Source organism: Glycine max, chromosome 2 (genome assembly GCF_000004515.6).
Source record: "Glycine max cultivar Williams 82 chromosome 2, Glycine_max_v4.0, whole genome shotgun sequence".
In the NCBI taxonomy this organism is placed as follows: Eukaryota; Viridiplantae; Streptophyta; class Magnoliopsida; order Fabales; family Fabaceae; genus Glycine; species Glycine max.
The window spans coordinates 41,425,824-41,443,928 of record NC_016089.4 but is presented as its reverse complement, the minus strand read 5'-3'; the positions used below and the strand labels follow the sequence as shown (position 1 = coordinate 41,443,928).

Genomic DNA, 18,105 nt, shown 5'->3' with positions numbered 1-18,105 from the left:
TCATTATTACATATGAACTTTAGTAATATTATTTTGTCTAACATTTAATAAAAATTTACTAAAGATTACATATATATGATAGTACGTACATAATATATATATATATATATATATATATATATATATATATATATATATATATATATATATATATATATATTGTTAAATTTAGGGTTAACGTACAGGAGTTTGTATTATGATTAAAGATTTTTACTATGCCAATTAGTTAAAAAAAAATTGTAGGCTGAATTTTTAAAGTAATTATCATATAAGTAAGTAAAAAATTATCATTCATAATAATTATGTAATAAGATATAATAGTATAAATTTTTTTATAATATAAATACATTCTAATTAATATTGGTAATTCTATTTTGTATTTATATTATCTACATGAAAGACAATAATTAATAATGTTGAAAAATATTTTTTTTACATTATTAAATATGCCACTACATATAAAAGTACTACTATAATTTAATGATACATAATAAGCGGTGAAAAGTCACGCATATCTACCGACAAAGCACGTAACAATTTCAAACATAATGATATCTCATTGTGTGGTGCTCTATTATCCAATAATGGTACCTTAACGACGTATATGCTGCTAAAAAAATAGTCACACAAAGAATCACACTCATAAACACTTTAGAAATTAAAATATTGTTTCTAGATATGATTATTTTTTTAAAAAAATTAATTTTGCATTAATTTAATTGATATTTTTTGCCCTTTCGTTATGATTAATACTTTTTTTACTCAAACTTCATATCTCAATAATATAAATGTTACAATTAAATATTTTCAGCTTTATTTTGCAATAAATATTAAATTCTTAATTTTTATTCACATGAAAAAAATATAATTAGAAAAAAAAGCTCACTAAAGATGATTAATAAATTTTTTTATAAAGATAGTGATTATCAAAAAAACTAATAGATATTTACACTAATAACATGTTATATCAATAAAGAAAATATTTATTTTTTATTCACGTGATTAAGAATTTGGAGGAGATTTTTGAGATATTGAACGATTTGAAAGGTTCATAAATGTGAAATTTAAGAGCATTTTATAGAAAACGAACTGAAGTTAGAATATTTATTTTATCCGTAGAAATTATATATGGTACTAGGATATTTATAATACTTACACACTTTGTTTAACTAACCAAATTAAATTCATCGTTAATTGAAATTAGAAGAAGAAAGATTTTTTTTTTCTTTTAAATAAAATATAACGTTTTGATCGTTATGTTTGGAGTAAAAGATAGATTGGAATGCTTTAATTTTAAGAATTTGAGAGTGTTAAGAAAGGTAAAACATAGAAAACATGACTATAACCATTTAAAAAATCAAGTAATAAAAATTTGAGAAAAAAAAAAGGAATCAAAATATAAATTACTCACAACAGGAAAATTAAAAGCACATTTAAACTATTTTATCAAGAGAAATAATAAATGGCATTGTGTTAAAATAATAATAGAAGAAAATAAGGTTATATTCTTTCAGTTAAAAATTTAATAATTTATAATTTTTAAAAAAAATCTCAAATAATAATTGTTTTGACTCATACAATAAACTATTTAAGATTTTAAAGTCATTGTGTAATGATCGTATAGGGTTAATAATATCAATAATGTATTGAACGGTAATTTAATTTAAAAATAAAAAGCATATATTTTATAAATTAACGATATATTAAATGATATGATAATATATAAAATTTCTAAATTATATATTATTGAGTATTTAAAATTTATAAAAAAATTACGGAGCATTAGTAACAGGTGGAAAAATAAACAGTATTCAAATATCAAAATCGATGCATTTTTGTACTATGCAACATCTATTGTGGCGAGAATACATGTATAGACACTTTACCTTCTTAATTTTTTTTTATTCATAAGAATTAAATATGGTATCAATTTTTTTTTTAATATTCACTTGCTCAATCAATTAAATTTATACTCCTTTAATATTTTATCCTCTTAATTACCATATAGTAATAGAGATGTTTTTTTTTTTTTGGGATTCTTGTCCCAGTTTTTACAGCTGCCTTTTGTAAAGGATAGAATTGCTCTCCCTACTATATTTTTGATTCAGTTAGAGTGTGATCTTCTTGTTTTCATGGGTTTGGTTTATGTCCTCATGCTTTGCTAAGCTTTTTTTTCTCCTTTTTATTAATATTTTCAGGGTGTGTTGGTTTGAATAGTTGGTTGCTGAAGTGCCAACTTAGTTGGAATGTGAGTAACTCCTCCCTTGGTGGTCCCTCTCTTTTGGCTTAAAAGAATAAATAATTAATTGAACTCTTATTTTTAATAAATATTCAATAACTTATTTTTTTATTAATAACATCTTAATCAATTAGTTTGGGTTTTAGTCACATTTTAAACTTTTCACTTCCCAAGTGTATTTTACTTGCTCCCACGAGTCCAAATCGATTGGGTACTCAATAACTCGTTTTAAATACTGATAGTCTGAAACATTATGAAAGTTAATAACACGTGTTTGTCATGCATTTGATTTAGATGTGTCTCCTTTTCTCACATACAAAAAAGGCTGTTGATTGATTATTGTAGGGGTGTTGTGTTGGGTTTATCCGACTGTTACCTTTGTAGTGATTTGTCCTGGACCTTTTTTGTTGTGTTTTTTTAGAGTATTTTAAAAGATTTGAATTTGGCATGTTTACCGGATGACATATTTAATATTTCAGATTTTCCTTTATCTTTATTTCGAAAATAAAATTTCTGGTTTATTTAAACAGACTAATTACCTCAATTAGTTTCTCTGTTTTATTCCAACTACTTCAATTAGTTTTTTTCTGTTTTTATTTAAAATGATCTAATTACCTCAATTATTTTGTTATAATTTTTATACTTTCCTTATTCTATAAACATCGCCCTCTGCCTTTTGTCCGTTTTTATTCCCTATTCATATTAAGGATTTGTTAAATATGGAGGATTTATGCTTTATGCGGATAAATTCTCAAGGACGTATATCTAACACATATCTCAGGCTAATGTAATTATACGTCACTCAGTCCTATGAATCAGAAATTGAGTTGAAATTTATGTTTATCAAACATTATATGTTGGTGAGATTGTGGTTGGTGATTGAGGCTTCTTAGAACAACATTTTTTTACCTCAAACAAAAAGGTCAACAATCAACTACCAAGTTTTCGGCTGTTTCTAAAATATTATGTGCCCATGGCCCATCAATTTTTTTTTTTTTTTTGTTTCCATGCAAGCGATGTTAGAACAAATCTCTTTTAACCTGTGATATTACAAACTACAAAGAAACACAGGTTATTAATAAAATGCGGAAATTACATATCAAAACATACCTCCAGCCATTGCTATGAAGAGTTTCTTGTTTTGGTTCTTCCAAGCTCTCTCTCTTCCACTCTCTAGATGGTGTATAAGACTGAATTCGAAGGGATGAGCTTAGGGACCAAATTCATGTGCTTATATAGGCATTCTACCATCAAGAATGCATTTATCAGCCATTACCACTCATTATTGGCTGTTACAATTCTTTATTGACCATTATCATCCATTAACAACCATTCAAAATGGCTTTTAAAACTGATGAGCGTTACAAAATTTCAAAATGTTATGACCATGAATTATTACATTCTCCCACTTGGTCCAAACATTTTGATTTAATGCTCAATCTTCTTAAGAAATGAATATATGAATCATAGTGATAGTTCCTCTTATAACGAGTAATATCATCTATGTATTACAATATACTCAATTTCCCAAGCAGTATACTTAAAGTGGTAATAAAACTTCATGAATAAACCCAATGTTTATTCTTGGTCCAAAACATAATTTTTCTCAAATAAATCAATGTGCACCAAAATATGAGAAAATATCATAATATAAAAGTTTCAATTTTTACATATATGTATACAATCATAAATTGGAGCCAAGTCCCATTCTTTCTACATGATCCTTAAATTTAAACGGTGGCATGCCTTTAGTTAAAGGATCAGCGATCATCAACTCAGTGCTTATATGCTCAATGACCACTTTCTTGTCTTTTACTCTTTCTCTAATGGCTAAGTACTTAATGTCGATGTGCTTACTTCGACTTCCACTTTTGTTATTCTTAGCCATAAAGACAGCAGCTGAGTTATCGCAAAAAATTCTTAAAGGCCTTGAAATAGTATCAATTATCTTCAGCCCAGAAATGAAACTTTTAAGCCATACACCATGTGATGTAGCCTCAAAACAAGAGACAAACTCAGCTTCCATGGTAAAAGTAGCAGTCAAAGACTGCTTAACACTCCTCCATGAAATAGCTCCACCAGCCATCATGAAAATGTACCCAGATGTTGATCTACGAGAGTCAACACAACCAGCAAAGTCTGAGTCTGAATAACCAATCGCATCTAGATTGTCTGTCTGTCTATACATAAGCATGTAATCTTTGGTCCCTTGAAGGTACCTCAACACTTTCTTAGCAGCTCTCCAGTGGTCAATACCTGGATTACTCTGATATCTTCCTAACATTCCAACTGCAAAAGCAATGTCAGGCCTTGTGCATACTTGAGCATACATGAGGCTTCCAACAACTGAAGCATAAGGAATGTTTTTCATTTGTTCCCTCTCAAAGTCATTCTTTGGACATTGGTTCAAATTAAACCTATCACCCTTCACAATGGGAGCAACACTTGGTGAACAATCTTTCATCCGAAATCTCTCTAGAATTTTGTTAATATAGGTTTCCTGTGATAGACCCAAAATACCTCGAGATCTATCTCTATGAATCTTAATGCCGATGACATAAGATGCATCACCCATATCCTTCATGTCAAAATTCTTAGAGAGAAATTGTTTCACCTCATGTAGCAAACCTCGATCATTGGCTGCAAGTAAAATATCATCTACATATAAAACAAGAAAGCATATTTTACTCCCACTAACCTTGTGGTATATGCATTGATCCATGGGGTTTTCATCAAAACCAAATGAAGAAATTATCCCATGAAACTTAAGGTACCACTGACGGGAAGCTTGTTTTAAACCATATATAGATTTATTAAGCTTGCAAACCAAATGCTCACCACTATTAGAGGAGAAACCTTCAGGTTGTTTCATATAAACCTCCTCCTCTAAATCACCATTAAGAAAAGCTGTTTTCACATCCATTTGTTGCAACTCAAGGTCAAAATGAGCAACTAATGCCAAGATTATACGAAGAGAATCTTTCTTAGATACTGGAGAAAAAGTCTCTTTGTAATCTATTCCTTCCTTTTGAGTAAATCCCTTAGCAACAAGTCTTGCCTTGTATCTCTCAATGTTGCCTAATGAATCCTTTTTGGTCTTAAAGACCCATTTACATCCAATGGCCTTCGCCCCATTAGGCAACTCTACAAGGTTCCAAACTTTGTTACTCTGCATGGAACTCATCTCATCCTTCATGGCATCATACCATAAATTTGACTCTTTACAACTCATGGCTTGATCAAAAGTTTCATGATCATTTTCAGCTCCAATATTATAGTCAGATTCTTGCAAATATACAATATAATCACTAGGAATAGCTGATTTTCTTACTCTAGTAGACCTCCTTAATGTTGCATCAACATTTTCTTGGGGATCATGTTGTTCAACTGGTTGTTCATCATTTTCATGAATTTGATGATCAACTTGATCTACTGGATTATCAACAACAGTTTGTGGAATGCCAATCATGTGTTGTTCATCATCCCTTTGAACTTGAGGGGTATGAATTACAACCAATCTTTCATTTGACGTGGAAGGTTGAGATTCTATATAATCAATTTCAGAACCTAAGTCCCTCAATTGATCACTCCCACTGATCAAATCATTTTCAATAAATTTGGCATTTCTTGATTCCACAATCCTAGTAATATGATGTGGAAAATAAAACCTATAACCTTTAGACCTTTCGGCATATCCAATGAAATACCCACTAATGGTCCTCGGGTCAAGTTTCTTCTCTTGTGGGTTATATATTCTCACCTCAGACGGACAACCCCAAACGCGCATATGTTTCAAACTCGGTTTCCAACCTTTAAATAACTCAAAAGGTGTCTTTGGGACAGCCTTGGTTGGAACACGATTTAATATATACGCTGCCGTCTTTAGTGCTTCAGCCCACAAGGATTTAGGAAGATTGGAGTTGCTAAGCATACTCCGCACCATGTCCAATAATGTTCGGTTCCTTCTTTCTGCCACACCATTCTGATTCGGAGAACCAGGCATAGTGTATTGGGCAACAATCCCATGTTCTTGAAGGAACTTTGCAAAGGGACCAGGTGCTTGTCCATTCTCAGTATACCTGCCATAGTATTCTCCACCTCTATCTGATCTCACTATTTTTATTTGCTTGCCACATTGGTTCTCAACTTCAGCCTTAAAGACTTTGAAGGCATCCAATGCTTCGTATTTGTTATGAAGCAAATAAACATTCATATATCGTGAATAATCATCTATAAAGGTGATAAAATATTTCTGACCATGTGCATCCATATCTGGACAACAAATATCAGTATGAATTATTTCTAATATGCTTGAACTCCTATTAGCACCTTTCTTAGACATGTTGGTCTGCTTACCCTTAATGCAGTCCATACAAGTCTTAAAGTCAGCAAAATCTAGAGTATTGAGTACCCCATCTTTCACTAACCTTTTAATCCTCTCAATGGAGATATGTCCTAATCTCCGGTGCCATAACATAGAGGAATTCTCATTAATATTACACCTTTTAATACCAGTTTGAACATGCATAGAACTATAAGTGGCATTATTTTGTAAACCAAGAAGATAAAGACCATCAGACAATATACCATTCCCAACACATTCAGAATTATAAAATAACTCAAATGATGTGTCTTTGAAATTAAAGGAATATCCAAACGGTACAAGCCTTGAAATAGAAATCAAGTTTCGGGAAAAACTTGGTACATAAAAAGTCCTTTCTAATTTTAAAATAAAGCCACTACTTAAAGTCAAAATGCAAGTTCCAATGGCCTCCACATGTGAGTCTAGCTTATTGCCTGATAAAATGCTTTGCTCACTTCCCACTGGTTTCCTTAGGTTTTGCATACCCTGTAAAGAATTTGCAATATGAATAGTAGATCCAGAATCAATCCACCAGGTGTTAATATTAACACTAACCATATTAGATTCATAACATACTAATGAGATTGATTTACCTTTCTTCTCAAGCCATTTCTGGAATCCGGGGCAATTCTTTTTCATGTGTCCCTTCTTCTTGCAAAAGAAACACTTTGCCACCTTCTTAATATCAGCTTGAGGTGGTATTTTACCATTCCCCTTCTGATAAGCTTGAGACTTAATTGCTTTGTTCTTCCCATAAGCAGTAGTCAGTAGTGCACTCTCACCCATCTCCATTACAAGCCTTTCTTCTTCCTGAACACACATGGTCATTAATTCATTGATAGACCATTTATCTTTATGTGTGTTGTAGGAAATCTTAAATGGCCCATATTCATGTGGAAGGGTGTTCAAAATGAAATGCACTAGGAAGGACTCAGACATATCAACCTCTAGTTTCTTAAGTTGAGCTGAAATATCTCGCATTTTCATGATGTACTCACGCACACCTTTCACACTGGTGAGCCGAAGAGAATAAAACTTCATGATCAAGGTGCTTGCTAAAGTCTTATCTGAAGTGATGAACTGGTCATCAATGGCCTTAAGCAAGTCTCGGACCTTTTCATGCTGGTCAACAGAACCACGTATCCCAGCCGAGATTTTAGTCTTAATGAACATCACGCTGAGCCGGTTGGATCGTTCCCACCGCTCATATAGCGCAACGTCAGCTGGGCTACTTTCATTTGTGATTGCAGGTGGTTCGTCTTTCCTTATAGCATAATCTATGTCCATCCACCCCAATTGTAAAAGAATTCTCTCCTTCCATATCTTATAGTTATCTCCTTTGAGTTCGGGAACATCACATTGAATATAAGAAAAATTAATAGTTTGAGAAGCTGCAAAATTCAAAGGCTTATGTCAAAATTTGAGGCATACTAATCTTAATTGTATCTTTTACCAATGTAAACATACCATAAAATTGAATCTTGTGACATAAAAATTGCCTGTGGGCTAAATTTTTAATTCAATAAGAAACAATTAAACCTTGTGATAGAATAATCAAATTATTTGCTTAATATTCATGCTTTACGGGTACAATATGAAAATAATTTAATTTCTATCGTAAATTTTTACTTTATGATAAAATCGACAAATTATACATACATCATGATGCCTGTGGGTAAATCATGAAAAATAATACGTCATTTTATCCCAATTAATTATACAGATATAATAAAAATTCTTGTGAGATAAAATTCATTATATAAGTATAATTAATTACAATATTATGTCTAATTCCTTATATGATCTTTAACCAACTTAATATATAATTTTAATCAAATATAGATGCTGTGGCTAATCCATAATTAATCAAAATCATAAAGATCACTTAGACATAAAAATTTATTATATGAGAATAAATAGTATTTTGCATTTCAAAATCAAGATACAATATAATTATGAATAAGATTCTCATATAATTTTATAATTGAAGTATAATATTATGCATTTGATTTCATATATATATGCATAGAATAAAATGTTATAGAATATATTCATGCATAAATTAAATTAGAATTCAAAAAACTGTAAAGCACAATGTGTATATTATGTATTAAAAACGACAACATATCAAAAAAGTCTTATTGGTTTAGTGGTCTGCACATATATTAGTGTTCTCGGAGTCAAGGGTTTGACACCCAGCTAGCACAAAATGTAGGAGTTTTTGTCTTTTTTTTTTTTTTTTTTGTTTTTTAAAACACTGTTCATCATCTTCAACCTTTAGCGGGTCAAACCCGACCCATACGCAGACCCGTTCGTTTTTCATTCATTCGGACACCATTTTTCACGATTCAAAAGCTAAAATTAAGGAAATCAAACGAAATACATATTTCTAATTTTATTTTTTAAGAAACAAGGCCCTTCATACCATAAACAAAATCAAATCGGAAAATACCGAAAAACGAAAATGGACAAGGCAGAGGCAATTCTTGCTCTGATACCAAATGTTAGAACAAATCTCTTTTAACCTTTGATATTACAAACTACAAAGAAACACAGGTTATTAATAAAATGCGGAAATTACAGATCAAAACATACCTCCAACCATTGCTATGAAGAGTTTCTTGTTTTGGTTCTTCCAAGCTCTCTCTCTTCCACTCTCTAGATGGTGTATAAGACTGAATTCGAAGGGATGAGCTCAGGGACCAAATTCATGTGCTTATATAGGCATTCTACCATCAAGAATGCATTTATCAGCCATTACCACTCATTATTGGCTGTTACAATTCTTTATTGGCCATTATCATCCATTAACAACCATTCAAAATGGCTTTCAAAACTGATGAGCGTTACAAAATTTCAAAATGTTATGACCATGAATTATTACAAGCGAAGGAAACAAAACCAAACATTTTTATTTTGAAGAGTTATAACAACATATTTTTAAAAGAGGTGTTAGAGAGTAAGCTATTAGTATTTTAAGTTTACTTTATTAATTTGATTTGAAAATTCAGATAGAATGAAAAGAAAATTAAGAGTAAGCTTGATAATAATTTTCGAACTAGTCTAGCCATCTACAGGCTAGGATTAGCCCATGGCTTTTTACGTAAAATTTCATTTATTTCTTAATAACATAAATGCTATATAATTCAACGTCCATATTCTTACAAAACTATAAAATTCAAATATTAGACAATTTAGAATACTTTAATTTCTCTTCTCTATAGAAATAACATAAATGTTATACATAACGTCCATGTTTTACGAAAGTACAAAATTTAAATAATAAAACTTTATTTGCTCTTCTCTTAAAATTATTAGTTTAAAAATTCTTTTATATGGATTAATTATTTTGTGTTGCTAGAATTTATATTTTGATGTATTCCATTTTAATGAGAGAGAATTGTATTAAAGAATGTAGATTTTTAACTCAAAAAATTTAAACTTGAATATATTTTGTTCATACAAATATAGCACAATTTTTGTTTTTATTTTGTATAATTTTGTTTTTGTTTTTGATGCTGCCATCAATCAACTATCTCACAGAAGTGCTACTACAAGACATTTTTTTTACATGAGTTATTGTTAAGGTCTTATTTTGATTATTGAACAAATGTAAATTCAATGTAGAGAGTGAGACTTTTCTACATCGAATTTAGGATTGGTGGAAGATATGTTTAAATTTTTTGTGGGAGTGTTTCAAAAATATGTTTGAGTGTAAAATTAATTTGGGATCATGTTTAGTTTTTTTAATCCGTAAATGTTAGGCCATGCTTAATTACCCTCCAAAATAATGTTTAAATCTAAGTATTTTCTAGAAACTCAATTTTGGAGAAGTAAAACTTAAAGTATTTTTACAAACTTAATTTATAAACTTTATTCTAAATATGCAGGTATTTTCTAAATTAATGTTATAATCGATATAAAAACTCATTTTCTATATATTAATGCCTTAACCAATGTAAAAAGTAATCACTTTTTATATAGGTTAAAATCAAGAACTGATATCTTTTTGCATAGTCAAGTACGTAGTATGTTACTTTGGAAACAATGCTTTTTAAGTTTATTTTGATGATGTCAAATTAAGACTTAAGTCAAGAATCAAGAGCTAAGCAAGTTTCAAGAATTAAAGAGTCGTTCAATCAAGAATCAAGATTCAAGTGAAGATTCAAGAGAAGACTCAAGATATGCAAGAACTTCAAGAAAAACATCAAGATAAGTATAAAAAGATTTTTTTTCAAAAGAAAAGATTGAATAACACAATTTGTCCAAAAGAATTTTTCAAAGAAAAATCTTTTTCCAAGAGTTTTATTCTCTGTTAATTGATTACCAGAAGACAGTAATCGATTACCAGAAGCCCAAACAGTTTTATAACTGTTTTACAAAGTAGTAATCGATTACCATGAGCATGTAATTGATTACCGATGTTTTTAAATGTTGGATTTCAAATTTCAAGAGTCACAACTTGTGATAAAACATTTTCAAACTTATGTAATTGATTACACAACATTTGTAATCGATTATCAATGTTTCTAAACGTTTTGATTTTTAAATTTAAACATGAAGAGTCACATCTGTTGATGTGTAATCGATTACCAGTGACTTATTTTAAAAATTAAATTATCAAAAGTCATAATTCTTAAAGTGACTAGTCTCTGAAGATTTTTTTAAAAGTCACAACTTTTAAAGTGACTAGTTTTCAAAAAGAGTCACAAATTTTAAAGTGACTAGTTTTCAAGAGAGTCACAACTTTTAAAGTGACTAGTTTTGAAAAAATTGCCAAGAGTCACAACTTTTAACTTGTTTTTTCAAGAGCTATCAAATGACTATAAATATGTGACCATGACACAAATTTCAAGTGACTGATTTCATTCAATTATTCTCAACATCTTTCTAAGAGTTTTTGTTCAATACTTGCTTTGTCAAGAAAAATTCATTGGACAAAAACTTGTGCTTATTCTATCCTTCTGTTTTTCTCTTCTTCTTCATTCTTTTTCCCTTTTGCCAAAAGAATTCAAAGAACTAACCGTCTGAGAATTCTTTTGATTCTTTCCTTCTCCCTCCTGCCAAAAGAATTCAAAGAATTAACCGTCTGAGAATTATTTTGATTCCCCAAATAAAGAATTCAAAGAACTAACCATCTGAGAATTCTTTGCCCAAACACTGAATTCAAAGAACTAACTGTCTAAGAATTATGTGTAAGAAGCGGGTAGCTTCTTGGTTGTAATAGTGAACACAAGGAAGGGTACATCCTTTGTGGTTCGCTTCAAGTAGAGGATACATATACTTGGTTGTTCAAAGAGAATAAGGGAGGGTACATCCCTTGTGGATCTTTGCTTGTAAAGGATTTTACAAGGTTATTGGAAATCTCAAGAACCGTGGGTTGTTTGGGGACTGGACGTAGACACGGGTTGTGGCCGAACCAATATAAATCTTGTGTTTGTTTTCTTCTTCCCTACACTCTTTACTTTTCTGTTGTGCACTTTTTATTTCTGCTTTACTTTTGTCTAAGTTATTGTTTCCATTCTTTACTTTCTCATAACTTAGTAGTAAAGTCTAATTGAATCTAGTAATATTAATAAGGATAAATTTTAATTAGTCAATACACATTAATAATTAATTTAACCCTCCCCTTCTTAATTATTCCGAGACCACTTGATCCAACAGTTACTGTACTTTAATGAATAGCTGACACTTGTTAGTAGGGGTGGAAATGAGCCGAGCAGCTTGTCGAGGGCTTTTGGCTCAGCCTATGTAAGGCTCGGCTCGGCTTGGCTTGTTTACTATAAAAGTCAAGCTCAAACTTTTTAAAAAGCCTTTTTAGATAAAAAGGCCAAGCTCAAACTATAAAAAAAAGTTTATTAAGCTTGACAAGCCGGCTTGTTTAACTAATAATAATAATAATAATAATAATAACTTTATTTTATCAAATCTTATCTTATCCAAATTTTATTCTATCTAGATTTTATTTTATCCAGATTTTATTCCATCTAGATTTTATTTCGTTCAAATTTTATTTCATCCAATCTTATTTTATCTTGTCCAAATTTTATTTTATTTCGTTTATGAGCTTGGACTTAAAATAGATTTGTGAGCTTTGGGGCTGAGAACCTATATAACAGCACCAAGGTTTTAGTTTAGGGAGTTTTTTTTCGAATAGGAGAATAATTCTAGGATTTTAGAATTCCAGTTTTTATTATTGTTCATCCACACTATTCACGTAGAATAAAATTCGTTTTCTACAATTTCGTTTTGGCTTCAATCTACAGTTTCGTTTTTACTGATTAATGGAATACTAAGTCTCCAACATTGTTTTCTCTTGAGGATCAAACAAAGCTCTATTTGAGATTTTGTTATTACTATTGAATACTGATCAGTTTTTCCTCTTCACCAATTACTTTGTATTTGTAGTTATTAATCCATGCATGCTTAGTGCTTGATTAATTGTCTCTGCGCTTAATTTACGTTCATGCTTAATGACCAGTTTCATTCATGATTAATTGGTGTATGTGTTGTTTAATCACATAATGACAGCCTTATGTTAATTTTCGCTTAGTAATTTAATTTAGGGTTGGATTAAGTGGTTGAACTAATTAAGGATAAATTCTAGTAACCTAGGATAAGAGACTTGCTTGTGAATCAAGGGGAAACATGTTTTAATTCTGTTATTTTCTAATTCAAATTTGCTTGCTGTTTAATTTACAAAAACAAATAACCCCCGAATTCGTTACTGTTCTATTACTATCTGTTATGATTGTTGGGAGACGACCGAGGATCACTTCCTAGATACTGCATTTTTAATGTTTATTTGATTCGGGTACGGCCTCGATCAATAGTATATAAGATATGGCTTGAGTAGACTAAGATGAAATTATTGTAGATATATTTTTTTTAAAAATATTTAATATAATTATATATTCAAAAAATTGGATTAAAAATTGTTAATTTAACTAATAATAATTTTTGTTTGGCTATATTAGTGTAAATCATCTCTAATCCATACATTTTTTAATATTATGTTCTTTTTATTTTCTTTTGATATACTTTGTGCTTTAACGACTTGAATTCAATATGATTTTGTTTATAAATTATTTTTGGATTTATACATTACTTATACGAAATTTTATAAGTTTCTTTTTTTAGTTAGTATTTCACTAGGTTTTAAAATAATTAATTAATCAAAAACGTCTTTAAGTAAGCTTTTAAATAGGTTAGTGAGTCAAGCCAAACTTTTATGTAAGCGGAGCCGAGCCTTAAAAAAAAGCCTATGACAGGTAATGAGCATCAAGCCGAACTCAAGCCTAGTAAAGCTTGGCTTGACTTGACTCATTTCCACCCCTACTTGTTAGCTGTGTTCACTAGTAAGGACCAATACTATTAAAATCCATCACTCGTATGTAGACCCAATATTATGTAAGGATCAAGAATTTCTTTATTTAATTTGTTAATTTTTTTATCAGTAAGAAATATTAAACCTGTCACTTTTTTCTTATTTTTTTTCTTTCTTTTAACCCTTTACCGACGCTTATGGCATTGATAAACATTGGATCTAATATGTCCTGTAATTCATTAACAAGAAACAATGAAGATTATAAGATTCACCACACCTCTCACATGTCATCATGTATGAAACACCACTATAATTTGAGTAAGAACTATAAATAGGCCACACACACCTTAGGTATGTTAACTAATTTCACACTCTTAACCTCCATTTGCAAATATTTACTTGAGCCTTAAAGTTTTTGCATGTACAACATCAAAGTTTAAATTGCGGGTACCCCATCGAAGTTTGACTCATGCATGCCATTGAAAATTTTGCTTGAATTTCTATCTCTTAGACTAATGCTAAACAAAACATACATTTTACAAATTACATGTTTTTTTTTCATTAATCGAGAACAAAAACTTTAAAGAAAAATATGTTAATCTATAAATTATAGAAGGAAATATTTCCATCATAAGAGAGATAAAAAATAATTAGTGAAATATTGATATATAGATTATACGATGCACATTTACATTATAATTTTTTTAAAAATTTACTGATAAATAAATAAATTAAGACCCGATTTTGAAATTAAATATTTCAATCTACATAAATAACAATTTTTGTATAAACATTTTTTAACCTTAAAATTATAGCAATAAATATTTACATTACATAAAAAAAACTGTTCAAATAAACCATTTTTATCTACATTTTAAAAAAAAATATTATTTTTATATACATATGATTGTAAGAAATATCTCCAATTGCTCGCTAGATTAATTTTCTTCCAAGAGATTTGAATTCACTTAATAGTCCCCTTTCAACTGTGTTTTCTCTATACATAAAAATCAAGATTTAAACTTCTAACTTATTACTTAAAGAACCGAAACTTATCATCGCCCGAATCAACCACATGTTTATTGCTATTACTTCTTTTCACCTTAGAATATATATATATATATATATATATATATATATAAAGTATCCATAAAAATTCCCATATTTTTAAAATTAAGCACTTAAAGTTTACCATGAGTGATTTTACATTGTCTTTTTCTATCATAGGACAAAATACCCATGTTATCAATTAACGAATACAGATTATATAAAATCCAAATCCAAAAATTAAACTGAAATACTATGAACATGGAGTTTGTATATATATAAAATGATAATAAGAAACCCAAATGATTTGTCCACATCAAACCTCGTATCCTCAATCCTTGGAAAACAAACGATCAGAGGAACGTTCTCCCACGTCAACTTCATCCTTCACCCTCGTAGGCTTAGGTGACTTCACCGAACCAGTCCTACCCCAAAACGGTGGGGTCCACATGAACCCCCACCGGTCCAACCGGCCCTCCCCACCGAACCGCTCGTACCGCCCCACACTCCTCGTCCGGTAACCCCTCCTCCCACTGCTCTGCCGCTGCCACGTCACCCCACAACTCTTCGTCCGGTTCAGCGTCGCCGATCTCACGAGCCGGTCCTTCACCTCCTCCGGTAACCGCAGTGTGAACCGCTCGCAATCATCACCCGGTCGAACCAGCGAGTGACCCGTCGAGAGAGATCGCGGAAACAGTCTCGCATTTCCAATCCCGGTCGATTTAGACCGAACCGGTCGAGCCCGGTTAAGATCATCTAAAACACGTGGCGGCTCCGTAACAATTCTGTTTTGTTCACCTTCATGCTCTTCTTCCACCCGGTTGATGTCATTGGGCCCAATGGGCCGGGCCGGATCTGGAACATGAATCTCAACAGAAGAAGGCGCGTCCTCGGGCTTTGGAGCGAGGTTGGCGCGGCAAACGGGACAAGTAGAGTGGTTCACCAGCCACGCGTCGATGCAATCGGGGTGGAACACGTGGCAGCACTTGGGAATCAAACGCAGCGTTTCGTCATCGAGGAACTCGTTGAGGCACACGGCGCATTCCAGCGTCGTCACCCTTCCGATCTTCAGCGCCTTAACCTCGGAGTACACGAAGGTCGGGAACGTGTCCACCACCGCCGCGTCGAGGCCGCGGGGCTGCCGGCGCTCCATCCCGGCGGCGATCTCCACGGCGAGGTCGAGCCTCCCTCTGATCCTCCGCTCCGCGCATTGGCGCGTGTATATAGAAACAAATCCCAATGCAAAAAAAACAACTACCAGGATGACCAAAACCGCAGCCATGGTCTTGTCGAACCTTAACCTCGTGAAAGGATCCGACGATGGCGGTGGCGGTGGCGGCGAGTTTTGTAACTGAGCCGTGATGGACGGCACGAGAAGAATAAGAAGAAGAAAACAAACATGATCATGATCCAAATTCATCAACAGTGGTGCACGGCAATCCGTGTGGATGCCCATAACCGATGGTTTTTTGTTTTTTTTTTGCTGCAAAAGCAAGTGAAGGGAAATGTTTAGCGCATGAGAAAACCTAATTAATACCCACCGTACGTGTCAGTGATTGCACCGTGTAAGATGGAAATTTGGGAATGTTAATGATTTTGTATTGGTAATAACAATAACAATAACATAACATAGAATTGTTGAGCACTTTTTGATGGGGATGTTTGGAAGGAGAGAGAGAGAGACACAAAAGAAGAGAGAATGATAAGGGTGTTAGGGTTAAGGGTATTGGCTTTTGATGGAGTCGTGGAGTTTACTCTGTGTGAGAAGGCACGATAGGTAGGGTAAACTTTAAATGATTGGGTTTTGGGTTTTGACTTCTTGAATCTTTGATGGTCCCGCAAACGTTAATTTTACAAGTTTTCCAGCTACCTGTATGATAGCATCGATCAATTCTCTATAGTCTAAAGTCTAAAGTCTAGATCCCCATCTATGGTGCCACTGCAAGTGGAAACGGGGCTAGGAAGGGTTTAAATTGTTAATTGTTTGTGTTTTCGTGAGTTTAGTTGCAATATTCGCTGTAATGAATTGAACAATGACCTTGTTTTTCTCTTTTACGAAGATTGTATAATGACCTTATTTGTTGCGTACGATAATATACATTTGCGTCTCTATGAATCTTCGTCATTCTTTCTTGTTTCTCTCGTGATGGACTATTTCGTCGCCGATGCTTTGAGAAATCAGTATTTGGATTTTTTTAATTTGTTGAAGACTCATTTGTATGCTCATTTTACAACTTTTTTTTTATACGTGTAAAAACGGTAAGCTAACTATTTTTTATGAATATAAATAAGAGAACTTAGTTTTTCTCCATGATCAGTAGTATAATTTTCTTATACTATTATCCATTTAACTAATCATAAATCATTTTAAATGTAATTTTTTAAATAATTATTATAAAAAATTGACAAACTTATTATACACAGTCACATTATATTATCATTGCATTTTAATTAAATTTTACATGGAAAATAAAAATATAAATACTTTAAATAATTTTAAATTGTTGAAAACTATAAAACATATAAAATTTAAAACGTATTTATGGGAAGAAATTATTGCCCACTACCTGATATCAATCCTAGAATTATATACAACCTTTGTACTTATAGAATAATATACGTAGCAGTATTATAATCTAGAGACAGAATTTTGCGGCTTATAATAAGGTTATCAAGTGATCAAGATTAGTTGAATGCCTAATTAATATAGTGTTAGGACAACGGTGATCCTAAGCATAAAATTAGAGAACTTAAGAATATGATTTCCTATAGTTAATTATATTATTATACAACTACAGATCTGCAACGGTGATATAATTTTAAATATGTCCATTAATATATACGTGTTTAATATTTATTTATTTATTAAAACTTAACCTTATACTACAATACGTTTCTTTTTTGGTTGAGATTTGTTGTAGCTTTTAGAAAACTCCAAAGGATTCTTTCCCTAAATATGTTAGAAGTTCAAAATCATGTCAAAATGCAGGTTTAAAAAATATTCTAACGAAAACAAACTAAAATTAATAGTTTTAACATATATAGAATTTATTTTTGGTGAACTCGGCTATACCACCAGAAGTTAGAAACTACTCTATCCTTAAACAAATTTAAGCCTTTAAGGGATTG

The 18,105-nt window shown here is 31.4% G+C and overlaps 1 protein-coding gene across 1 annotated transcript; it reads right to left on the bottom strand.

Moving 5' to 3' along the window:
* Window positions 1-15,091: 15,091 nt before the first annotated feature.
* Window positions 15,092-16,885, bottom strand: LOC100807828 (RING-H2 finger protein ATL11). The gene has a single exon (XM_003518196.5). It carries the CDS (start codon window positions 16,430-16,432, stop codon window positions 15,308-15,310), a length of 1,125 nt encoding a protein of 374 aa, XP_003518244.1. The 5' UTR covers window positions 16,433-16,885; the 3' UTR covers window positions 15,092-15,307.
* Window positions 16,886-18,105: the final 1,220 nt, after the last annotated feature.

Coding starts and splice junctions, on each gene's coding strand:
- LOC100807828 (XM_003518196.5), bottom strand. CDS start 16,432: ATGGGCATCCACACGGATTGCCGTGCACCACTGTTGATGAATTTGGAT.